The sequence below is a fragment of the Anomaloglossus baeobatrachus genome, chromosome 3 (genome assembly GCF_048569485.1).
Source record: "Anomaloglossus baeobatrachus isolate aAnoBae1 chromosome 3, aAnoBae1.hap1, whole genome shotgun sequence".
Taxonomy (NCBI): Eukaryota; Metazoa; Chordata; class Amphibia; order Anura; family Aromobatidae; genus Anomaloglossus; species Anomaloglossus baeobatrachus.
This window is the reverse complement of record NC_134355.1, coordinates 650,514,195-650,540,251: the sequence shown is the minus strand read 5'-3', so window position 1 is coordinate 650,540,251 and position 26,057 is coordinate 650,514,195. Positions and strand designations below refer to the sequence as shown.

At 52.4% G+C, this 26,057-nt stretch overlaps 1 protein-coding gene across 1 annotated transcript in view; it reads right to left on the bottom strand.

Annotated features, from left to right (window-relative positions):
• The window catches only part of GCFC2 (GC-rich sequence DNA-binding factor 2), a 121,029-nt gene that overhangs the window by 81,328 nt on the left and 13,644 nt on the right, over nt 1-26,057 (bottom strand). Inside the window, exons 4-8 of the mRNA XM_075341163.1 lie at nt 24,782-24,991; nt 23,208-23,305; nt 20,480-20,598; nt 6,367-6,550; nt 87-210 (exon numbers count right to left, since the gene is read on the bottom strand). Of these exons, the coding sequence (XP_075197278.1) occupies nt 87-210; nt 6,367-6,550; nt 20,480-20,598; nt 23,208-23,305; nt 24,782-24,991 (735 nt within the window). The remainder of the gene's footprint in view (nt 1-86; nt 211-6,366; nt 6,551-20,479; nt 20,599-23,207; nt 23,306-24,781; nt 24,992-26,057) is intronic.

The window sequence follows — 26,057 nt, the reverse complement described above, 5'->3', positions numbered from 1 at the left end:
TATATATATATATATATATATATATATATATATATATATATATATATATATATATATATATATAATATATCCACACACATACGCACCCGAAAATTTCTGCACTGCAGTGGACTCGGCTCGCAGGTCGTCCTGTCTGCGCTTCAGTATAGTGCTGCTGTGACCTTCCAAGTTCTGGAACATCTCCGACTCCAGCTGAGAGATCTCTTGTATCTGGTGAAGACACAGGACATCGTACAAGTGTGGAAAAGAAGGGAATTTTGTTTACTTACCGTAAATTCCTTTTCTTCTAGCTCCAATTGGGAGACCCAGACAATTGGGTGTATAGCTACTGCCTCCGGAGGACACACAAAGTATTACACTTAAAAGTGTAAGGCCCCTCCCCTTCTGGCTATACACCCTCCCGTGGGATCACGGGCTCCTCAGTTTTAGTGCAAAAGCAAGAAGGAGGAAAGCCAATAACAGGTTTAAAGACAAATTCAATCCGAAGAAACATCGGAGAACTGAAACCATTCAACATGAACAACATGTGTACCCGAAAAAAACAAAAATCCCTAAGAAAACAGGGCGGGTGCTGGGTCTTCCAATTGGAGCTAGAAGAAAAGGAATTTACGGTAAGTAAACAAAATTCCCTTCTTCTTTGTTGCTCCTAATTGGGAGACCCAGACAATTGGGACGTCCAAAAGCAGTCCCTGGGTGGGTAAAAGAATACCTCATGATAGGGCCGTCAAACAGCCCTGTCCTACAGGTGGGCAACCGCCGCCTGAAGGACTTGTCTACCTAGGCTGGCGTCCGCCGAAGCGTAGGTATGCACCTGATAATGCTTGGTAAAGGTGTGCAGACTCGACCAGGTAGCCGCCTGGCACACCTGCTGAGCCGTAGCCTGGTGCCGTAATGCCCAGGACGCACCCACGGCTCTGGTAGAATGGGCCTTCAGCCCTGAAGGAACCGGAAGCCCAGCAGAACGGTAGGCTTCAAGAATTGGTTCCTTGATCCACCGAGCCAGGGTGGATTTGGAAGCTTGCGACCCTTTACGCTGACCAGCGACAAGGACAAAGAGTGCATCCGAGCGGCGTAAGGGCGCCGTGCGGGAAATGTAGATCCTGAGTGCTCTGACCAGATCCAACAAATGCAAACCTTTCTCAAATTGATGAACTGGATGAGGACACAAGGAAGGTAATGTGACATCCTGATTGAGATGAAAGGGGGATACCACCTTAGGGAGAAACTCAGGAATCGGGCGCAGAACCACCTTGTCCTGGTGAAACACCAGGAAGGGAGATTTGCATGACAGCGCTGCTAGCTCAGACACTCTCCGAAGAGACGTGACCGCTACTAGAAAGGCCACTTTCTGTGAAAGACGAGAAAGGGAAACATGCTTCATAGGCTCGAAAGGCAGCTTCTGGAGAGCAATTAGAACCTTGTTCAGATCCCAGGGCTCTAACGGCCGCTTGTAAGGAGGGACGATATGACAAACTCCTTGCAGGAACGTGCGTACCTGAGGAAGTCGTGCTAGGCGTTTCTGAAAAAATACAGATAGCGCTGAGACTTGTCCTTTAAGGGAGCTGAGCGACAAACCTTTTTCCAACCCGGATTGCAGGAAGGAAAGAAAAGTAGGCAATGCAAAAGGCCAGGGAGAAACTCCCTGAGCAGCGCACCAAGATAAGAATATCTTCCACGTCCTGTGGTAGATCTTGGCGGAGGAAGGTTTTCTAGCCTGTCTCATGGTGGCAATAACCTTTCGAGATAATCCTGAAGACGCTAGGATCCAGGACTCAATGGCCACACAGTCAGGTTCAGGGCCGCAGAATTCAGATGGAAAAACGGCCCTTGAGACAGCAAGTCTGGTCGTTCTGGTAGTGCCCATGGTTGGCCTACCGTGAGGTGCCACAGATCTGGGTACCACGATCTCCTCGGCCAGTCTGGAGCGACGAGGATGGCGCGGCGGCAGTCGGCCCTGATCTTGCGCAGCACTCTGGGTAACAATGCCAGAGGTGGGAACACATAAGGTAGCCGGAACTGCGACCAATCTTGAACTAAGGCGCCTGCCGCCAGAGCTCGGTGATCGTGAGACCGTGCCATGAAAGCCGGGACCTTGTTGTTGTGCCGTGACGCCATCAGGTCGACGTCCGGCATCCCCCAGCGGCGACAGATCTCCTGAAACACGTCCGGGTGAAGGGACCATTCCCCTGCGTCCATACCCTGGCGACTGAGGAAGTCTGCTTCCCAGTTTTCCACGCCTGGGATGTGAACTGCGGATATGGTGGATGCCGTGTCTTCCACCCACGTCAGAATCCGTCGGACTTCCTGGAAGGCTTGCCGACTGCGTGTTCCACCTTGGTGGTTGATGTACGCTACCGCTGTGGAGTTGTCCGACTGAATTCGGATCTGCTTGCCTTCCAGCCACTGCTGGAAGGCTTGTAGGGCAAGATACACTGCTCTGATTTCCAGAATATTGATCTGAAGGGTGGACTCTTCCTGAGTCCACGTCCCTTGAGCCCTGTGGTGGAGAAACACTGCTCCCCACCCCGATAGACTCGCGTCTGTCGTGACTACCTCCCAGGATGGGGGTAGAAAGGACTTTCCTTTTGACAATGCGGTGGGAAGAAGCCACCACCGAAGAGATTCCTTGGCCGCCTGAGAAAGGGAGACGTCTCTGTCGAGGGACGTCGACTTCCCGTCCCATTGGCGGAGAATGTCCCATTGTAGTGGACGGAGATGAAACTGCGCGAAAGGGACTGCTTCCATTGCTGCTACCATCTTCCCTAGGAAGTGCATGAGGCGTCTCAAGGGGTGTGACTGGCCTTGAAGGAGAGATTGCACCCCTGTCTGTAGTGAACGCTGTTTGTCCAGCGGAAGCTTCACTATCGCTGAGAGAGTATGAAACTCCATGCCAAGATATGTTAGCGATTGGGTCGGGGTTAGATTTGACTTTGAAAAGTTGATGATCCACCCGAAACTCTGGAGAGTCTCCAGCGCAACGTTCAGGCTGTGTTGGCATGCCTCTTGAGAGGGTGCCTTGACAAGTAGATCGTCCAAATACGGGATCACAGAGTGACCTTGAGAGGGCAGGACTGCTACTACTGCTGCCATGACCTTGGTGAAGACACGTGGGGCTGTCGCCAGCCCGAAAGGCAGAGCTACGAACTGAAGGTGTTCGTCTCCTATAACGAAGCGTAGAAAACGCTGGTGCTCTGGAGCAATCGGCACGTGGAGATAAGCATCCTTGATGTCTATAGATGCTAGGAAATCTCCTTGAGACATTGAGGCGATGACGGAGTGAAGGGATTCCATTCGGAACCGCCTGGTTTTTACGTGCTTGTTGAGCAGTTTTAGATCCAGAACGGGACGGAATGACCCGTCCTTTTTTGGCACCACAAACAAGTTGGAGTAAAAACCGTGACCTTGTTCCTGAAGAGGAACGGGGGTCACCACTCCTTCCGCTTTTAGAGTGGACACCGCTAGCAGCAGAGCATCGGCTCGGTCGGGAGGTGGAGAAGTTCTGAAGAAGCGAGTTGGAGGACAAGAGCTGAACTCTATCCTGTACCCGTGAGACAGAATGTCTCTCACCCAACGGTCTGTGACCTGTGGCAGCCAAATGTCGCCAAAGCGGGAGAGCCTGCCACCGACCGAGGATGCGGAGAGAGGAGGCCGAAAGTCATGAGGAAGCCGCCTTGGTAGCGGGTCTTCCGGCTGTCTTTTTTGGGCGTGACTGAGTCCGCCAAGAATCTGAGCTCCTCTGATCCTTTTGAGTCCTTTTGGACGAGGAGAATTGGGACCTGCCTGAGCCTCGAAAGGACCGAAACCCCGACTGTCCTCTCCTCTGTTGGGGTTTGTTTTGTCTGGGCTGAGGTAAGGATGAATCTTTACCCTTGGAGTGTTTAATGATTTCATCCAATCTCTCACCAAACAGTCGGTCATGAGAAAATGGCAAACTGCTTAAACACTTTTTGGAAGCAGAATCTGCCTTCCATTCTCTTAACCACAAGGCTCTGCGTAAAACCACGGAGTTGGCGGACGCCACTGCCGTACGGCTCGTAGAGTCTAGGACAGCATTAATCGCGTAAGACGCAAATGCAGACATTTGAGAGGTTAAGGGTGCCACCTGCGGAGCAGATGTACGTGTGACCGTGTCAATCTGTGTAAGACCAGCTGAAATAGCTTGGAGTGCCCATACGGCTGCGAATGCCGGAGCCAATGACGCGCCAATAGCCTCATAGATGGATTTCAACCATAGCTCCATCTGTCTGTCAGTGGCATCTTTAAGTGCCGCCCCATCTTCCACTGCAACTATGGATCTAGCTGCAAGCCTGGAGATTGGAGGATCCACCTTGGGACACTGGGTCCAGCCCTTGACCACGTCAGGGGGAAAAGGATAACGTGTATCCTTAAGCCGTTTGGAAAAACGCTTATCCGGATAAGCGTGGTGTTTCTGGATTGCCTCTCTAAAGTCAGAGTGGTCCAGAAATAAACTTAATTTACGCTTAGGATACCTGAAATGGAATTTCTCCTGCTGTGAAGCTGTCTCCTCCACTGGAGGAGCTGAGGGAGAAATGTCCAACATTTTATTGATGGACGCTATAAGATCATTCACTATGGCGTCACCATCAGGTGTATCCAAATTGAGAGCGGTCTCAGGATCAGAATCCTGATCAGCTACCTCCGCCTCATCATACAGAGAGTCCTGCTGGGACCCTGACCAGAGTGATGAAGTCGAGGGCCGCTCATAGCGAGCTCGTTTAGGCTGTCTGGGACTGTCGTCCGTGTCAGAGCCATCACCCTGGGATGCAAGTGACACCCCCTGATCCCGGAGCTGTTCCAACTGAGGGGGACCAGGGAGCAATGAGTTAACAGTGCCCATGTCCTGAGTTACTGGTCTAGACTGCAATGTTTCAAGAATTTTAGTCATAGTCACAGACAATCTGTCAGCAAAAACTGCAAACTCCGTCCCTGTCACCTGGACAGTATTCACAGGAGGTTCTGCCTGGGTCACCTCCAGCAGAGGCCCCGGCCGAGCAAGTGCCACAGGGGCCGAGCACTGCACACAGTGGGGGTCAGTGGAACCTTCCGGTAGAACAGCCCCACATGCGGTACAAGCAGCATAGAAAGCCTGTGCCTTGGCACCTTTGCTTTTTGCGGTCGACATGCTGTTGTGTCCTCTGAGTAATCTAGGAGGGTATATAGCAGAGAAACACCAGCGACCGTACAGTGCAATGTATAGCTGCAAGCATAAAATACAAATATACACTTCGGCACCAGTGGGGGTCAGCCCTTGAGGGCAGCTTACCGCCCGCTCAAAAGCGGGTGTGTGGGCACCAGAATCCCGTGTCTGGGTCTCCCAGTCTCCTCTCTCCAGCTCAGACTGCACACAGGAATGGCTGCCGGCGTCCTGTGAAGAGGGGCGGACCGTGGGCGTGCCTCAAACAAAGTGCGGGAAACTGGCGTCCCACTGTGCCCAGTGTGAGGGCTGGAGTATGCGAAGCAGACTCCAGCCCTCTGCGCTGACGTTCTGTACAGCGTCCCGCCCTTCCCCTGACTGGCAGGCCTGGGGGCGGGAACGAACCGAAACTAGGCCGCAAAAAAGCCGGGGACTCGAGTAATAAGCGCGGCCGTCATATATGCACGGCCAGCGCGGAAGTCCCCGGCGCACCACAAGTCCCAGCCGCGCCGCAGCGAAAAAACTGACAACAGCGGCCGGCGCGGCAGTTTCAAATACATGTCCCCTCTCAGCAGAGCTGTAGATAGGAATGGCACCAGCGCGCAGCGCTGTTGTCCCCGGCGCACTAACACACCCAGCAATGCTGCGGTGTGCGCGCGATATGTACGGGGACACAGAGTACCTTGACGTAGCAGGGCCTGTCCCTGACGATACTCAGCTCCATTCCAGCAGATTCTTCAGGGGCTGTGGATAGAGCTCGGTCTCAGTGCCTGGAGACCGGTAAAATCCCACTTCACCCAGAGCCCTAAGGGGGATGGGGAAGGAAGCAGCATGTGGGCTCCAGCCTCCGTACCCGCAATGGGTACCTCAACCTTAACAAACACCGCCGACAAAAAGTGGGGTGAGAAGGGAGCATGCTGGGGGCCCTAGTATGGGCCCTCTTTTCTTCCATCCGACATAGTCAGCAGCTGCTGCTGACTAAACAGTGGAGCTATGCGTGTATGTGTGCCTCCTTCGCACAAAGCATGAAAACTGAGGAGCCCGTGATCCCACGGGAGGGTGTATAGCCAGAAGGGGAGGGGCCTTACACTTTTAAGTGTAATACTTTGTGTGGCCTCCGGAGGCAGTAGCTATACACCCAATTGTCTGGGTCTCCCAATTAGGAGCGACAAAGAAAATAAAGAAGTGAAGTTAGTGACCTCAGCACTTACTTTTTCATTGAGACAATCCACAAAGTTCTCCACGTAAACTTTCATCTCCTTGAAGAATTTGTAGCTCTTTTCGCTCGATGACGTCTCGAGCTTCTGAAGTGTATTCTTGGCGTTTTCCAGATCACGGGTGTAATTTTCGGTTTCTAAGACGTGTGCTCTGTGCACTTCTTCAATGGCGGTCACTCTGGACACAAGGGAGAAAGTTTGGGTCAAGCACAAAGAACAACATGAGCCCACGCCGCTGGACGATTTAGGCTATGTTCACACTAGAAAAATGATTTTTCTTAAGAAAATTTCTTAAGAGTGAAGGATTGTGCACCTGCGTTTTTGGTGCGTTTTTACCGCTGGTTGTTCCCTGCGTTATTGTGCCAATTATCTATGGCAAATAACGCAGTTAGCTGCAGAAAAGAAGTGACATGCTCATTCTTTTTCTTAAGAAAATCTACTGAAAGAATCACTGTACACTCTCTTAATACCTAGAAGGAGAAAAAGGGGTGCATTAAAACAAACAAACAAAAAAAAAAATGACTCCATACCTACCCCCTACATTGGTGCCATGTCCCTTGGCAGTCGCATGACCAAATGGTATCACACATGATGGTTGGTAGCATCACAAGCCAATATCATGTGACCGCCATGGGATGCAGTGTTGACAGTGGAGCAACGGTGCAGCTCCAGGAAGCAAATGCCGCTATATATATACATATACATATATATATATATATACACATACATACATACATACATACATATACATATATATATATATATATACACACACACACACACATACATACAAACACACACCATATTTATCGTTCTATAAGACACACCCCAAATTTAATTCCTTACCGTAAATTCCTTTTCTTCTAGCTCCTATTGGGAGACCCAGACAATTGGGTGTATAGCTTCTGCCTCCGGAGGCCACACAAGAAGGGAATTTTGTTTACTTACCGTAAATTCCTTTTCTTCTAGCTCCAATTGGGAGACCCAGACAATTGGGTGTATAGCTATTGCCTCTGGAGGCCACACAAAGTATTACACTTAAAAGTGTAAGGCCCCTCCCCTTCTGGCTATACACCCCCAGTGGGATCACTGGCTCACCAGTTTTAGTGCCAAAGCAAGAAGGAGGAAAGCCAATAACTGGTTTAAAGACCAATTCAATCCGAGGAAACATCGGAGAACTGAACCATACCACATGAACAACATGTGTACCCGAAAAAACAGAAAAACCCCGAGAAAACAGGGCGGGTGCTGGGTCTCCCAATTGGAGCTAGAAGAAAAGGAATTTACGGTAAGTAAACAAAATTCCCTTCTTCTTTGTCGCTCCATTGGGAGACCCAGACAATTGGGATGTCCAAAAGCAATCCCTGGGTGGGTAAAAGAATACCTCATGATAGGGCCGTCAAACGGCCCTCTCCTACAGGTGGCCAACCGCCGCCTGAATGACTTATCTACCTAGGCTGGCGTCTGCCGAAGCGTAGGTATGCATCCGATAATGCTTGGTAAAAGTAAGTAGACTCGACCAGGTGGGTGCCTGACACACCTGCTGAGCCGTAGCCTGGTGCCGTAATGCCCAGGATGCACCCACGGCTCTGGTAGAATGGGCCTTCGGCCTTGAGAGAACCAGAAGCCCAGTAGAACTGTAGGTTTCAAGAATTGGTTCCTCGAGCCCCCGAGCAAGGGTGGATCTGGAAGTTTGCGACTGTTTACGCCGACCAGCGACAAGGACAAAGAGTGCATCCGGGTGGCGCAGGAGCGCCATGCGGGAAGTAGAACCTGAGTGCTCTCACCAGAACCAACAGATGCAAATCTTTCTGAAATTGATGGACTGGACGAGGACACAAAGAAGGTGAGGTGATATCCTGATTGATATGAAAATGGGATACCACCTTAGGGAGAAATTCCGGAACCGGACGCAGAACTACCCTGTCCTGGTGAAGGACCAGGAAGGGAGTTTGTATGAGAGCATTGCTAGCTCGGAAACTCTCCTAAGAGACGAGACCGTTACTAGAAGGCCACTTCCCGTGAAAAACGGGAAGGGAGACATCCTTCAAAGGCTCGAAAGGCGGCATCTGGAGAGCAATTAGAACCTTGTTCAGATCTCAGGGCTCTAACGGCCGCTTGTACGGAGTGCTGAGAAGACAAACTCCCCGTAGGAACGTGCGTACCTGAGGAAGTCGTCGTTTCTGAAAAAATACAGATAGCGCTGAGACTTGTCCCTAAAGGGAACTGAGCGACAACCCATTTTCCTACCTAGATTGCAGGAAGGAAGGAAACATAGACGATGCAACCGGCCAGGGAGAAACACCCTGCGCCGAGCACCGAGATAAGAACATCTTCCACGTCCTGTGGTCAATCTTGGCGGACGTTGGTATGCTAGCCTGTCTCATGGTGGCAACCACGTCCTGAGGTAATCCTGACGACACTAGGTTCCAGGACTCAATGCCACACCATCCGGTTGAGGGCCGTAGAATTCAAATGGAAGAATGGCCCTTGAGACAGCCAGTCTGATTGGTCTGGTAGTGCCCCCGGTTAGCCTACCGTGAGGCACCACAGAACCGAGTACCACAACATCCTCGGCCAATTTGTAGCGACGAGGATGGCGCGGCCGCAGTCGGTCTTGATCTAGCGCAGTACTCTGGGCAACAATGCCAGAGGTGGCACCTAAGGTAGCTGGAACTGCGACCAATGCTGAACTAAGGCGTTTGCCGCCAGAGCTCGATGATTGTGAAACCGTGCCATGAAGCTGGCACATTGTTGTTGTGCCGTGACGCCATTAGATCGACGTCCGGCCTCTGTCAGCGGCGCCAGATCTCCTGAAACCCGTCCGGGTGAGGAGACCATACTCTTTCGGCCACACCTCAGCGACTTAGGAAGTCAGCTTCCTAGTTTTCACACTTGGGATGTGAATTGTGGATATGGTGGATGCCGTGTCTTCCACCCACATCAGAACCTGCCGGACTTCCTGGAAGGCTTGCCGGTTGCGCGTTCTTCCTTGGTGGTTGATGTATGCCACCGCTGTGGAGCTGTCCGACTGAAGTCGGATATGCTTGCTTTCCAGCCGCTGTTGGAAGGATTGTAGGGCAAGATACACTGCTCTGTGTTCAAGAACATTGATCTGAAGAGTGGACTCTTGCTGAGTCCACGTACCCTGAGCGCTGTAGTGGAGAAAAACTGCTCCCCACCCTGATAGACTCGCGTCTGTCGTAACTATCGCCCAGGACGGGGATAGGAAGGACCTTCTTTTTGACCAAGAGGTGAGAAGAAGCCACCACCGTAGAGATTCCTTGGCCGCCTGAGAAAGAACGACGACTCTGTTGAGGGACGTCGACTCCTCGTCCCATTGGCGGAGAATGTCCCATTGTAGTGGACGCAGTAAAACTGCGCGAAAGGAACTGCCTCCATTGCTACCATCTTACGTAGGAAGTGCATGAGGCGTCTCAATGTGTGCGACTGGTTCTTAAAGAAGAGCTTGCAGCCCGTAGTGAATGCTGTTTGTCTAGCGGCAGCTTCACTATCGCTGAGAGAGTAAGAAACTCTATGCCTAGATATGTTATCGATAGGGTCGGGGTCGGATCTGACTTTAAAAAGTTGATGATCCACCCAAAACTCTAGAGAGTCTCCAGCGCAACGTTCGGGCAGTGTTGGCATGTTTCCTAAGAGAGTGCCTTGACAAGTAGATCGTCTAAATACGGGACCACAGAGTGACCCTGAGAGTGCAGGACTGTGACTACTGCTGCCCTGACCTTGGCGAAGACCAGTTGGACTGTCGCTAGCCGGAAGGTAGAGCTACGAACAGAGGGTGTTCGTCTCCTATAACGAAGCGTAGAAACGCTAGTGCTCTGGATCAATCGGCACGTGTGGATAAGCATCCTTGATGCCTAATGATGCTAGGAAATATCCTTGGGACCTTGAGGCGATGACATGGCGGAGGGATTCCATCCGGAACCGCCTGGTGTCCACGAGCTTGCTGAGCATTTTTAGATCCAGAACGGGACGGAACGGCCCGTTGTTATAGGTACCGCAAAGAATTTGGGGTAAAAACCGTGACCTTGTTCCTGAAGAGGAACGGGGGTCATCACTCTTTCTGCCTATAGAGTGCACCCTGTTTGCAGAAGAGCAGCGGCCCGGCCGGGAGGTGGAGAAATTCTGAAGAATCGAGTTGGAGGACGAGAAGTGAGCTCTATCCTGTACCCGTGAGACAGAATGTCTCACACTCAATGGTCATTGACCTATGGCAGCTAAATATCGCCAAGGCGGGAGAGCCTGCTACCGACCGAGGCCGCAAGTCATGAGGAAGCCGCCTTGGAAGCGGGTTTTCAGACTGTCGCTTTTTTGGGCGAGACTGAGCCCGCTAAGAATCTTAGCTCCTCTGATCCTTTTGAGTCCACATTGGACGAGGAAAAATGGGACCTGCCCGAGCCTCGAAAAGGCCGAAAACCCCGACTGCCTCTTGCTCTGTTGGGGTTTGTTGTGTCCGGGCTGAGGAAAGGATGAATCCTTACCCCTGGACTGTTTGATGGTTACATCCAACGCTCACCAAACAGTCGGTCAGCAGAAAAAGGCAACTGGTTAGGCAACCTTTTTTGGAAGCAGAATCTGCCTTCCATTCACTTAACGAGCAGACCAGGCTCTGCTTAAAAACACGGAGTAGCGGAGGCTACCGCCGCACGGTTCGCAGAGTCCAGGACAACCTGAATCGCGTAAGAAACAAATGCAGACATTTGAGAGGTTAAGGATGCCACCTGCGGCACAGATGTACGTGTAACCGTGTCAATCTGTGTAAGACAAGCTGAAATAGCTTGGAGTGCCCCAAGGGAGAGAATGCCGGAGCCAACGGTGCGCCGACAGCCTCATAGATGGCTTTCGACCAGAGATCCATCTGTCTGTCAGTGGCATCTTTGAGTTTGCAGTTCCATCTCCCACTGCAACTATGGATCTAGCTACAAGCCTGGAGATTGGAGGATGCCGCTCGGGACATTGGGTCCAGTCCTTGACCAAGTCAGGGGACAGGGATAACGTGTATCCTAAGCCGTTTGGAGAAGCGCATATCTAGATAAGCGTGGTGTTCCTGGACTGCCTCTCTGAAGGCAGAGTGGTCCAGAAAAATACGTGAAGCTGACTCCTCCACTGGAGGAGCTGTGAGAAATAACCCACATTCTATAGATGGACGCTATAAGATTATTTACTATGGCGTCACAATCAGGTGTATCCAGATTGAGAGCGGTCTCAGGATCAGAATCCTGAGCCGCTACTTCCGCCTCATTACACAGCGAGTCCTTCTGTTAGGACCCTGATGAAACCGAGGCCGCTCATAGCGAGCCCACTTAGGCTGTCTGGGACTGACGTCCGTGCAGAGCCGTGACTCTGGGATGCGTGTGACATTCCCGGAGCTGTTAGTTATTCACACTGAGGGGGGCCATGGATCAATGATTCAACCGTGCCCATATTGTGAGAGACATGTCCGGACTGCTAGGCTTCTAGTATCATAGCCATAGTCTCAGAAAAACTGTCAGTAAATACTGCAGACACCGTCCTCATCCCCTGGCCATTAGTGCATACAATGGGAGTCTATGTACCTGCCGGCCGTATAGCCGTACATGCTGTACCAGCTGTATAGAAAAACATGTGGTTCTGCACCTTTGTTTTACACAGAGAATATGCTGATAACTCCTCCGCATAATCCAGGAGGGTATATACAACGTGCGACCAAACAGTGCAATGTATATAGTACAAGCATATCTATAAGTGCACTTCTGCACTAGTGGGGTTAGCACCACAGGTGCTGCTTAACGCCTGTTACAGCGATTGTGTGACTATCAGAATGCCAGGGTCTTCCACACTTGTCTCTGTATCGTACAGAAACTGACACTAATGGCTGCCGGTGTCCTTGTAGAGAAGGAAGCCGTGGGCGTGCCTGAGAAAGTGCGGGAATCCGGATTCACAGTGCACACAGTGAGAGGGGTGGAGTATGCAAAACATACTCCAGCTCTCAGCTCTGCTCTATGCAGCGTCACGCCCCTACCCTGACTGTCAGGGCTGTGGGCGGTAACGAAGGGAGACTAGGCCCAGAAGCCGGGGACTCGAGTTAACAGCGCGGCCGCCGTAAAAGCGCGGGCCGCGCTGAAGTCCCCGGCGCACCACAAGTGCCAGCCGCGCCGCAGTTCCAGCGGCCGGCGCGACCGATTCATAGAAGTGGCCAGCGTCCCGCCCCTCTCCTGACTGGCAGGTCTGGGGGCGGGAACGAACGGAAGCAGGCCGCAAAAGCCGGGGACTCTAGTTATCAGCGCGGCCGCCGTAAAAGCGCGGGCCGCGCTGAAGTCCCCGGCGCACCACAAGTGCCAGCCGCGCCGCTGCCAGCGGCCGGCGTGACCGATTCCTGGAAGTGGCCAGCGTCCCGCCCCTCTCCTGACTGGCAGGTCTGGGGGCGGGAACGAACGGAAGCAGGCCGCAAAAGCCGGGGACTCTAGTTATCAGCGCGGCCGCCGTAAAAGCGCAGGCCGCGCTGAAGTCCCCGGCGCACTACAAGTGCCAGCCGCGCCGCAGTCCCAGCGGCCGGCGCGACCAATTCCCATAAGTGAGCCTGCTTCAGCAAAGCTGAATGAGGCCATGGCACAGGCGCCGCAGCGCTGATGTCCCCCGGCGCACTACAACACCCAGCATGCTGCGGTGTGAGCGCCAAATGCACGGGGACACAGAGTACCTTGAGGAAGCAGGGCCATGTCCCTGATGTACTCCGCTCCATCCAGCATCTTCTCCAGGGGCTGTAGATGGAGCACGGTCTCAGTGCCTGGAGACCGGTAAATCCCACTTCACCCAGAGCCCTGTAAAAAGGGATGGGGAAGGAATCAGCATGTGGGCTCCTGCCGCCGTACCCGCAATGGGTACCTCAACCTTACAAACACCTCCGACATACAGTGGGGTGAGAAGGGAGCATGCTGGGGACACTATATGTGTCCTCTTTTCTTCCATCCGACATAGTCAGCAGCTGCTGCTGACTAAAAAGTGGAGCTATGCGTGGATGTGTTGCCTCCTTCGCACAAAGCACAAAACTGGTGAGCCAGTGATCCCACTGGGGGTGTATAGCCAGAAGGGGAGGGGCCTTACACTTTTAAGTGTAATACTTTGTGTGGCCTCCAGAGGCAATAGCTATACACCCAATTGTCTGGGTCTCCCAATGGAGCGACAAAGAAAGTATTACACTTTAAAAAGTGTAACCCCTCCCCTCTGCCTATACACCCTCCCGTGCATCACGGGCTCATCAGTTTTGGTGCCAAAGCAGGAAGGAGGAAACTTATAAATTGGTCTAAGGTAAATTCAATCCGAAGGATGTTCGGAGAACTGAAACCATGAACCAAAAGAACAATTCAACATGAACAACATGTGTACACAAAAGAACAACAGCCCGAAGGGAACAGGGGCGGGTGCTGGGTCTCCCAATAGGAGCTAGAAGAAAAGGAATTTACGGTAAGTAAACAAAATTGCTTTCTTCTTTGTCGCTCCATTGGGAGACCCAGACAATTGGGACGTCCTGGAGCAGTCCCTGGGTGGGTAAAAGAATACCTCGATAAAAAGAGCTGAAAACGGCCCCCTCTTACAGGTGGGCAACCACCGCCTGAAGGACTCGCCTACCTAGGCTGGCATCTGCCGAAGCATAGGCATGCACCTGATAGTGTTTCGTGAAAGTGTGCAGACTCGACCAGGTAGCCGCCTGACACACCTGCTGAGCCGTAGCCTGGTGCCGCAATGCCCAGGATGCACCTACGGCTCTGGTAGAATGGGCTTTCAGCCCTGAAGGAATCGGAAGCCCAGAAGAACGGTAGGCTTCAAGAATCGGTTCCTTGATCCACCGAGCCAAGGTTGACTTGGAAGCCTGCGACCCCTTACGCTGGCCAGCGACAAGGACAAAGAGCGCATCCGAACGGCGCAGGGGCGCCGTGCGAGAAATGTAGAGCCGGAGTGCTCTCACCAGATCTAACAAGTGCAAATCCTTTTCACATTGGTGAACTGGATGAGGGCAAAAAGAAGGTAAGGAGATATCCTGATTGAGATGAAAAGGGGATACCACCTTAGGGAGAAATTCCGGGACCGGACGCAGAACCACCTTATCCTGGTGAAACACCAGGAAGGGGGCTTTGCATGACAGCGCTGCTAGCTCAGACACTCTCCGAAATGATGTGACTGCCACTAGGAAGGCCACCTTCTGCGAAAGGCGTGATAGAGAGACATCTCGCATCGGCTCGAAAGGTGGTTTCTGAAGAGCCGTTAGCACCCTGTTAAGGTCCCAGGGTTCCAGCAGACGTTTGTAAGGTGGGACCATGTGGCAAACTCCCTGCAGGAACGTGCGGACCTGCGGAAGCTTGGCTAGACGCTTTTGAAAAAACACGGATAGCGCCGATACTTGTCCCTTGAGAGAGCCGAGAGACAAACCCTTGTCCATTCCGGATTGAAGGAAAGAAAGAAAAGTGGGTAAGGCAAACGGCCAGGGGGTAAAACCCTGATCAGCGCACCAGGATAAGAAGATCCTCCAAGCCCTGTGATAGATCTTGGCGGACGTTGGTTTCCTGGCCTGTCTCATGGTGGCAATGACATCTTGAGATAACCCTGAGGACGCTAGGAGCCAGGACTCAATGGCCACACAGTCAGGTTGAGGGCCGCAGAATTCAGATGGAAAAATGGCCCTTGAGACAGCAAGTCTGGACGGTCTGGGAGTGCCCACGGTTGACCCACCGTGAGGTGCCACAGATCCGGGTACCACGACCTCCTCGGCCAGTCTGGAGCGACGAGGATGGCGCGGCGGCAGTCGGACCTGATCTTGCGTAACACTCTGGGCAGCAGTGCCAGAGGAGGAAATACATAAGGCAGTCGAAACTGCGACCAATCCTGAACTAATGCGTCCGCCGCCAGAGCTCTGTGATTTTGAGACCGTGCCATGAATGCCGGGACTTTGTTGTTGTGCCGAGACGCCATGAGGTCGACGTCCGGCGTTCCCCAGCGGCAACAGATCTCTTGAAACACGTCCGGGTGAAGAGACCATTCCCCTGCGTCCATGCCCTGGCGACTGAGAAAGTCTGCTTCCCAGTTTTCTACGCCCGGGATGTGAACTGCGGAGATGGTGGAGGCTGTGGCTTCCGCCCACAGCAGAATCCGCCGAACTTCTTGGAAGGCTTGACGACTGCGTGTGCCGCCCTGGTGGTTGATGTACGCGACCGCCGTGGCGTTGTCCGACTGTATTCGGATCTGCCTGCCCTCCAGCCTCCGCTGGAACGCCTTTAGGGCTAGATACACTGCCCTTATCTCCAGAACATTGATCTGAAGGGAGGACTCTGTCGGAGTCCAGGTTCCCCGAGCCCTGTGGTGGAGGAAGACCGCTCCCCACCCTGACAGACTCGCGTCCGTCGTGACCACAGCCCAGGATGGGGGCAGGAAGGATTTTCCCTTCGACAAAGAAGTGGGAAGAAGCCACCACTGAAGAGAGGTTTTGGCTGCCAGTGAAAGAGAGACGTTCCTGTCTAGGGACGTCGACCTCCTGTCCCATTTGCGGAGAATGTCCCATTGAAGTGGACGCAGATGAAACTGCGCAAAGGGAACTGCCTCCATTGCTGCCACCATCTTCCCTAGGAAGTGCATGAGGCGCCTCAAGGGGTGTGACTGGGCCCGAAGGAGAGATTGCACCCCTGTCTGCAGTGAACGCTGTTTGTCCAGCGGAAGCTTCACTATCGCTGAGAGAGTATGAAACTCCATCCCGAGGTAAGTCAGTGATTGGGTCGGTGTCAATTTTGACTTTGGGAAATTGATGATCCACCCGAACCTCTGGAGAGTCTCCAGAGCAATGGTCAGGCTGTGTTGACATGCCAACCGGGAGGGTGCCTTGACTAGAAGATCGTCTAAGTAAGGGATCACCGAGTGGCCCTGAGAGTGTAGGACCGCCACCACTGCTGCCATGACCTTGGTGAAGACCCGTGGGGCTGTCGCCAGGCCGAAAGGCAGTGCCACGAACTGAAGGTGTTCGTCCCCGATGGCGAAACGCAGGAAGCGTTGATGCTCTGGTGCAATCGGCACATGGAGATAAGCATCCCTGATGTCGATTGATGCTAGGAAGTCTCCTTGGGACATCGAGGCGATGACAGAGCGGAGAGATTCCATCCGGAACCGCCTGGTTCTCACATGTCTGTTGAGCAGTTTGAGGTCCAGAACGGGACGGAATGATCCGTCCTTTTTTGGCACCACGAACAAGTTGGAGTAAAAACCGCGACCACGTTCTTGAAGGGGAACGGGGATCACAACTCCTTCTGCCTTCAGAGTGTTCACCGCCTGAAAAAGTGCATAGGCTCGCTCGGGGGGCGGAGATGTTCTGAAGAAACGAGACGGAGGACGAGAACTGAGCTCTATCCTGTAACCGTGAGACAGAACGTCTCTCACCCATCGGTCTTAGACATGTGGCCACCAGGCATCGCAAAAGCGGGAGAGCCTGCCACCGACCGAGGATGCGGTTTGGGGAGGCCGAAAGTCATGAGGAGGCCGCCTTGGAGGCGGTTCCTCCGGCGGTCTTTGTAGGACGTGACTTAGACCGCCATGCAGAAGAGTTCCTCTGGCCCTTCTCTGACCTGTTGGACGTGGAGGAATGGGACCTGGCTGAGGGCCGAAAGGACCGAAACCTCGGTTGTATTTTTCGTTGCTGAGGTCTGTTTGGTTTGGACTGGGGTAAGGACGAGTCCTTTCCCTTGGATTGTTTAATAATTTCGTCCAATTGCTCGCCAAACAAACGGTCGCCAGAAAATGGCAAACCGGTTAAGAACTTCTTGGAAGCAGAGTCTGCCTTCCATTCGCGTAGCCACATGGCCCTGCGGACTGCCACCGAATTGGCGGATGCTACCGCTGTACGGCTCGCAGAGTCCAGGACGGCGTCCATGGCGTAGGACGAAAAGGCCGACGCCTGAGAAGAGGAGCAGAGGTACGTGTGACCGCATTAATCTCAGACAGACAAGCTGAGATAGCTTGGAGTGCCCACACGGCTGCAAAGGCCGGAGCAAAAGACGCGCCTATGGCTTCATAGATGGATTTCATCAGGAGCTCTATTTGCCTGTCAGTGGCATCCTTGAGCGAGCGATGAACCATCTGCCACTGATACTACAGATCTAGCCGCCAGTCTAGAGACTGGAGGATCCACCTTGGGACACTGAGCCCAACCCTTAACTACGTCAGGGGGGAAGGGGTAACGTGTGTCATTAAGGCGCTTAGTAAAGCGCTTGTCCGGAAATGCTCTGTGCTTCTGGACAGCATCTCTGAAGTTAGAGTGATCGAAAAACTCACTCCGTGTACGTTTGGGAAACCTAAACTGGTGCTTCTCCTGCTGCGAAGTCGACTCCTCTATAGGTGGAGTTGGGGGAGAAAGATCTAGCACCTGGTTGATGGACGCTATAAGGTCATTTACTATGGCGTCCCCTTCAGGTGTATCTAGATTGAGAGCAACGTCAGGATCAGAGCCCTGAGCTGCGACCTCCGCTTCATCCTCCAGAGAGACCTCATGCTGAGACCCCGAACAGCGTGATGAAGTCGGGGAAGGTTCCCAGCGAGCCCTCTTAGCCGGTCTGGGACTGCAGTCCGTGTCGGAGTCCTCACCGTGGGACCTAGGTGTCACCCCAGGAGCACTTTGCTGCGCCGACCGAGAGGGGCCTGGGGGCGATGAACTCACAGTGCCCTGGGCCTGTGTTACCGATCTGGACTGCAAGGCTTCTAGTATCTTAGCAGACCATTTGTCCATAGACTGAGCCATGGACTGTGAAAGCGACTCAGAGAGTTTCTCAGCCAAAACTGCAAACTCTGTCCCTGCCACCTGGACAGTGGAAGCCGGCGGTTCTACCTGAGCCGAGGGTCCCACCAGTGCCCGAGGCTCCGGCTGAGTGAGTGCCACAGGAGCCGAGCATTGCACACAGTGAGGGTAGGTGGAACCTGCAGGTAACATAGCCGCACAAGAGGTACAGGTTGCAATATAAGCCTGTGCCTTGGCACCCTTGCTCTTTGCGGACGACATGCTGTTGTCTCCTCTGAGAGTGATCAGTGAGGGTATATAGCCAAAAGCAAAATAATGCGGCCGAACAGAGAAAATGTCTAATAAATATATATATATATATATATATATATATATATATATATATATATATATATATATATATATATATATATATATATATATATATATATATATATATATATATATATATATATATATATACATATACACACATACACACACTTCGGCACCCTAGGGGGGCCAGCACCTGGTAACCGGTGTGGCTTACCGACCGCCCAAAGCGGTTGTGTGTCCACCAGATTTCCCGCCTGGGCCTCCCAGAGCTGTGGAGCTCGTTCTGAAATCCTCCACCGGCAGAAGTGATTGTAACAATGGCTGCCAGAGTTCTCAGGGGAGGAGGGAGCCGTGGGCGGTGACTAAAAGTGCGGGAATCTGGTGCCCCACAGTGCTCAGTGAGGGGGGAGGAGAACACCTAAGTATGCTCCAGCCCTCACTGCCGACGTCCAGTCGACCGTCCCGCCCTTACCCCTGACTGGCAGGCCCGGGGGCGGGAGTTATGGTACTAGGCCGCAGAAGCCGGGGACTAAATTTAATAACGCGGCCGACGCCAACGCGGTCGGCGCGGTAGTCCCGGTCGTCACAGAAAAACAGCAGCCGCTGCAGCGTCTGTAACACAGGCGCTCCATGCGCCGTCCCCAAGGGGACACAGAGTACCTTTTAGATGCAGGGCCTGTCCCTGATGATACCCAGTCTCCTGTCCATCAGATTCCCCCAGGGGCTGCGGAGGGAGCCCGGTCCTAGTGAAAGGTGACCGGTTAGGATCCCACTTCTCCCAGAGCCTCTAAGGGATGGGGAAGGAAAACGGCATGTGGCTCCAGCCTTTGTACCCGCAATGGGTACCTCAACCTTGACAGCACCGCCGACTTAGTGGGGTGAGAAGGGAGCATGCCGGGGGCCCCGTGGGGGCCCTCTTTTCTTCCATCCGATACAATCAGCAGCTGCTGCTGACTAAAATGTGGAGCTTGCGTGAATGTGTGCCTCCTTCAACACAAAGCATAAAACTGATGGGCCCGTGATGCACGGGAGGGTGTATAGGCAGAGGGGAGGGGTTACACTTTTTAAAGTGTAATACTTTGTGTGGCCTCCGGAGGCAGAAGCTATACACCCAATTGTCTGGGTCTCCCAATAGGAGCTAGAAGAAAAGGAATTTACGGTAAGGAATTTACGGTAAGCGACAAAGAAAATAAAAGTGGGGTCAGTCTTCTACTCCGGTGTTGTCTTACCGGAGGGGGGCAGCAGTGATGGTGAAGCGGGGGTCACAGGAGGCAGAGGTTGTGTTAGCAGCTACGGCAGGTCAGTGGCGTCAGCGGGTCAGTATTGGCAGCAACTGCGGCAGGTCAGTGGTGGAGCAGGCCAGTGCAGTGAGTGTCCCAGTCTGTCCGCGGTCCTGGCTTCAAATGATGGTGCTTGGAGCGGTGCATGCGCAGATAGAGCTCTCATCCAAGGGCTCCCATCTGCGCACGTGCTGACTCCCGGCGCCATCATTTGAAACTGGGACCGCGGTCACACTGGGACACTCACTGCACAGCCACTCGCCCAGAGTGGCAGCCAGCAGGCAGTCCGCTGTCACAGAGGCACCGACAGGTACCCGGCTGCTCGTCTGTCAGATAGAGAGAGATATATATATCTGTGTGTGTGTGTGTGTGTGTGTGTGTGTGTGTGTGTGTGTGTGTGTGTGTGTGTGTTATATATGTGTTATATATGTTTTTTCTTTTGTTTTTCACACCGCACCCTGGGAGCACTTAGTGGTCAACAATCCCTTCAATGACCGCAAATAGAGAACTTGAAAACTATTAAGAATCGATACACAAAGTGAATTGTATGACTTCATATTATACAAAGAATTACATTTCGTTATTGAGATCAAAATACACCTTTAGGGATTTTTTTTGTGGCAGACCCCCTTCAGGTCATCCATTAACTGCCGAGCAAACAGTTCTCACGTTGGAGGCCCCCAATGTCTAGTGCATGGTCTGCCGTGTAATGCTTCTTTAGCAGATCAGTCTGGGTGATTACCTTGCTGTCAGCCGTTTTCTAACATCCTCGACTGTCAATAGTGGTGTAGAAAACTTTGGTTCAACACGTTTTTTCACGCGAGGGGGGCTTCGGCCATGTAACAAATCGCTGTCCAAAGTCTACAGCAAAAAAAAAACCCCACACATGTATTGATTATAATACTAATAATGATAGTGAATACATACATACAAACACATTTATATTCATCATCTGAGCACATATGTTGTATAAACGAGTCCATTAATGGTCACCTATTTTCCAAATGACTGGATGCCCCCAAAAAAAGTCTCATCTACAAGGTCCCATCTGATCCCCTACTACAGCAGAAGTGACCATTCTGTCCTAGGTAATTCGGCTGTGTTCACACACTGTGGATTTTGCAGATATTTGGGTAAACATTCCACATTTTAATCCGGACATCCTCTGTAGCAATTCCACCAGAAATTAAAGAATTGAACAAAAAGTCTCTGGACCAGGCTTAGTAGTCGGTAGTCCGCGGTAGCTGCGAAGCTCCTGCTACCTGCAATGTCCAGGGATCCTGTCCTGATTTTCAGGCCCTGCGTCCTCATGGTGTCAATGGATGTCATAACACTGCAGGGGCTACTAATCAGAAGAGACGGCCAAGTACCAGCAGGTAATAAGAAGTGCGCAGTACCCTTGTTTGGCTACCAAGGACTATTGACGTGACCCCAAGACCAGAGTCCTGCAAGTCTTTTTGCTCAACGCTACCAAGATAAATTATTATTTGTTTTTAATGCCCCATATACTGTATGTTGTACGGTTCTGGCAAATATCTGAGAGCATTAATGACCGTCAGTGAGTTCATTACTGCTGCAGATTCTGCCCATAAGCGTGGCCGTTCAGTAAATCCAGTAGTTTGGCCTGTCAATCCACGGCTTAATTTAGAATCATAGAATGGTAAAATTGGCTGATACCTCAAGTGTCATCGGGCTCCAACCCCCTGCGAGTGCAGGTGTGACGCCCCGGACTAGTCGGGTCGTCCCAGGTAGTCACACACAACACCACACCCCCTCCCGGTTAGGTAACACCGGTCAAACTAAAAGCCTTGTCACCACCCTCCAGGTTTGATGTCCACACCAGAGGGGGGCGGAGCCAGGCAGTTGGCTCCGCCCCCGAGGAGTTCACAGGCCTGGAGGCGGGAAAGACACAAGTTCAGAGAGAAGTTCTAGAGCAGTGTGAGAAGTAGCCTTGACAGTGAAGGAGTGAGGACGAGCTCAAGGGCAGACCTGTGACCAGGCATGCCAACAGTCTACTCAGGTGGCTGGGTCAGAGCCCAGTCACCTTTGGCCAGGAGGCAGACGGTGGTGGTCGCCTGCAGGAGACCGGGAAGACGACCGGTGGAACCGTAAGGAACCGGGACAGGGTAGTGGCCCGCCGGGACCGAACCGGGGAGCCAACTGGATACCGGAGCACCAGGCAGGGTACTCAGACCCAGTACAAGGCCCTGAACCGACAGGGCCGAGTCGAATCAAATGATTGCGGACTGGACTTTAGGACCTATCCCACACAAGTCCCGTTAGAAGACAACAGCCCAACCATACAGGGTAAAGCCACCGCCAAGGCATAGAGACCCAAAGGGCCAGCGTCTGCGGGCAAACGGGCTCCTCCGGCATATACAAGTCGGGGAGCGGACTACCGGTGTCTAGGCATAGGAGTCAAAACATTTACACAGAGGTGCAGGAGAAAGGCGGAAACCACCAACCTAACCTATACCGAGAGAAGCTGCAGCCGGTTGCGGGCCCCGTTCATCACTCCGTTTGGTTTACCGGAGACTCCAGTGTCTTGTGTCAGAGTGAGTACACCAGTGCCACCAGGCACCGCAACACTTCACCCTGCACTCCGGCCCTCGCCAACCGGGCCCCGGGACCAACACCCCCTACCCACGGAGGGGTTAACACCTAGCTGCGCCATCACACCGCTCCCGGGAGCCCTCATACCTTCATCGCAGCGGTGGTGGGTACAATCACCACAATCCGTGGGTGGCGTCACGAACTAACATCCCAAATCAAACCACCGCGGCTCCAGCCATGGAACTCATCAACCAAATCCCCGCTTGTAGCGCCAACTCCCTTGCAGAGCGACGTGACCCCCGGGTCCGTGAGAGGCTCGAGCCACCACCTGTAGTACGAGCACGGAACCGAGTGGCTCGGCGGTCGCAGCCGAGCCCGTGGGGCGGTACACAGGTTTTCCTAACTCATCCCAGCTTTATGTTTATCCAGTTTCCGCTTGAAGATTTCTACAGAGGAAGAGCTCACTACCTCCCGTGGTTGCTTGTTCCATTCTGACTGCCCTCACTACCTGCCGTAGTCGCCTGCTCCACTCTTTGACTGCCGTCACTGTCAGAAAGTTGTTCCTAATGTCTAATCTGAATCTCCTTCCTTAAAGTTTCCTTCCATTGCTTCTTGTACTTCCTTGTGCTAATGAGAATAGGGTGGTTCCCTCTGCACTGTGACTTCCTTTCAGATATTTGTAGACCGCTATTAAGTCTCCTCTCAGCCTTCTATTCTATTTAATCGCAGATTCCCTGCAGCTGCCAGTATTACACTGGTAAGCAATGGTGGCCGAATTCTCTTGAAACGTGTCCTCCGACTAATCCGATGAGCAATCTGAACAAAGAAATCACTTTCTGCCGTCAGTATGCTCTAAAAGCAGATCCACCGAGGGTGCAGCAGCTCCTTCACTAAAGCTCATCATGGAGGATACAGACCTGTGGACACCGGATGGCTTTTCTTATCTGTTGCTCCTCCCACTTGTCCTGAACGTCGTCCTCGCCTTCATCGTAACCATCTGAATCGCTGCCGGAGGCTACAAATTAAACAAGGACAACAATGAGTTCTTTGATAATGGAGTAAGAATAAGGCTAAGCAAGGAGTCTGACAGTAATCTGATCGATTGCTACATATTAATGGCATTTTTTCAGACATTTTGGAAGTTCTGTTAAGAAACAGAGGCCGGACCTTCACCATGCTGCACCAATACAGAGGCCGGACCTTCACCATACTGCGCTAATACAGAGGCCGGACCTTCACCATGCTGCGCTAATACAGAGGCCGGACCTTCACCATGCTGCGTTAATACAGAGGCCGGACCTTCACCATGCTGCGCTAATACAGAGGCCGGACCTTCATCATGCTGCGCTAATACAGAGGTCGAACCTTCACCATGCTGCGCCAATACAGAGGCCGGACCTTCACCATGCTGCGCCAATACAGAGGCCGGACCTTCACCATGCTGCGCCAATACAGAGGCCGGACCTTCACCATGCTGCGCTAATAAAGAGGCCGGACCTTCACCATGTTACGCTAATACAGAGGCCGGACCTTCACCATGCTGTGCCAATACAGAGGCCGGACCTTCACCATGCTGTGCTAATACAGAGGCCGGACCTTCACCATACTGCGCTAATACAGAGGCCGGACCTTCACCATGCTGCGCTAATACAGAGGCCGGACCTTCACCATACTGCGCTAATACAGAGGCCGGACCTTCACCATGTTACGCTAATACAGAGGCCGGACCTTCACCATGCTGCGCTAATACAGAGGCCGGACCTTCACCATGCTGCGCTAATACAGAGGCCGGACCTTCACCATGCTGCGCTAATACAGAGGCCGGACCTTCACCATGCTGCGCTAATACAGAGGCCGGACCTTCACCATGCTGCGCTAATACAGAGGTCGAACCTTCACCATGCTGCGCCAATACAGAGGCCGGACCTTCACCATGCTGCGCCAATACAGAGGCCGGACCTTCACCATGCTGTGCCAATACAGAGGCCGGACCTTCACCATGCTGCGCTAATAAAGAGGCCGGACCTTCACCATGTTACGCTAATACAGAGGTCGGACCTTCACCATGCTGTGCCAATACAGAGGCCGGACCTTCACCATGCTGTGCCAATAAAGAGGCCGGACCTTCACCATGCTGCGCTAATAAAGAGGCCGGACCTTCACCATGTTACGCTAATACAGAGGCCGGACCTTCACCATGCTGTGCTAATACAGAGGCCGGACCTTCACCATGCTGCGCTAATACAGAGGCCGGACCTTCACCATACTGCGCTAATACAGAGGCCGGACCTTCACCATGCTGCGCTAATACAGAGGCCGGACCTTCACCATACTGCGCTAATACAGAAGCCGGACCTTCACCATGCTGCGCTAATAAAGAGGCCGCGGAACCAAAAATGCCACATGCTTTTAAAAAGAAACTGAACAAAAAGAAAAAAAAACGAACAAAAAAAAAAGTGCAAATGTATCTAATGGGATAGAAGAGACTTACACACTTCCTCGGCCATCTGCTCTTTGAGGGTTTTCACCCCTGGGGCAAACGTTATCCTCTTCTGGTGGTCGTCAAGCTCGCTGTCACTTTCGGATGGGCTGGGGTCAGACTGCTCCCGAGAGACATGGAGTGACATGTAATCTCCCTGAGCCCGGGCCAGTTTTCTCCGTGTGCGAGCCGCTCGGATCTTCCTGGCGTCTGGGATCTCATCTGTGCTGGACAAAATTTCAGTAAGTTCCGGTCACAAATGTGCATTTTTGTTTTTTATTTCACTCACTATTCTGATCATTGATGTCCATATAATAATAGCTCGATCGCTGCAAGGTGGGAAGTTCTTCCATTTTCCAATACTCGGTGTTCACCTTCTCCTGCGTATCATCAGTGCACTGGAAAAGTTTCCTTTATCCGTGCACAGACTGAATACTTCTCACTTTAGAGGTTTTAGGAAAATCCTATCCAGTCCAGTCCAGTCCTCCCGGTCACACAAATACATCGGAGGATTGTATACACTGAATACAAGTCTGAGGAGTATTTGATCTGCGAGGAGTTTAAAGAACTTGTTTAGTGTATGAGCTAATCCCTCCACCTTCCCTAGCACGGACGCAGATATATTATGTCCTGACCCCCTGAAGATCCCCCCAAAAAAAACCTTTTGAATAGCTCCCGTTCCGGTCCGATGGGTATTATTGCAAACGGCACATGTCCTGCCTCTCCGCTGGTAATCACCGTCCTCCCGATGTGATTAATAAAGGATGACATGTCCTGCGTCATCCACTTAGCCGGACAAAATAGTACGCCTGCGGAAGGAGATTGCGGTTTGTGCAGGCGCACTTTTCTTTACCTGCTGCGGGCAGCGCCTGAAACCTAACTGTGCATGCGTTGGCAGCAGCCCGCAGCAGAGCAAAGTGCGCCTGCGTGATCTGCGATCTCCCTGTGCAGGCGTGAGGTTATGTCCAGCTATGTGGATGACGCAGGACGCATCATCCACATCAATCACATTGGGAGGACGGTGATTGCCTGCGGAGAGGTGGGACAGGAGCAGTTGCAACAACACCCATCAAACCGGACCGGTCACATTTGCACATTCAAAAGGTTTTTTGGGGCTATACAGGGAGTTAGGGCATAATCTAAAACTTTTTAGAATGCAGCATAGGTGCTAAGGAAGGTGGAGGGATTCACTCATACACTAAATAAAAAAGGGGGAATTTTGTTTACTTACCATAAATTCCTTTTCTTCTAGCTCCTATTGGGAGACCCAGACAATTGGGTGTATAGC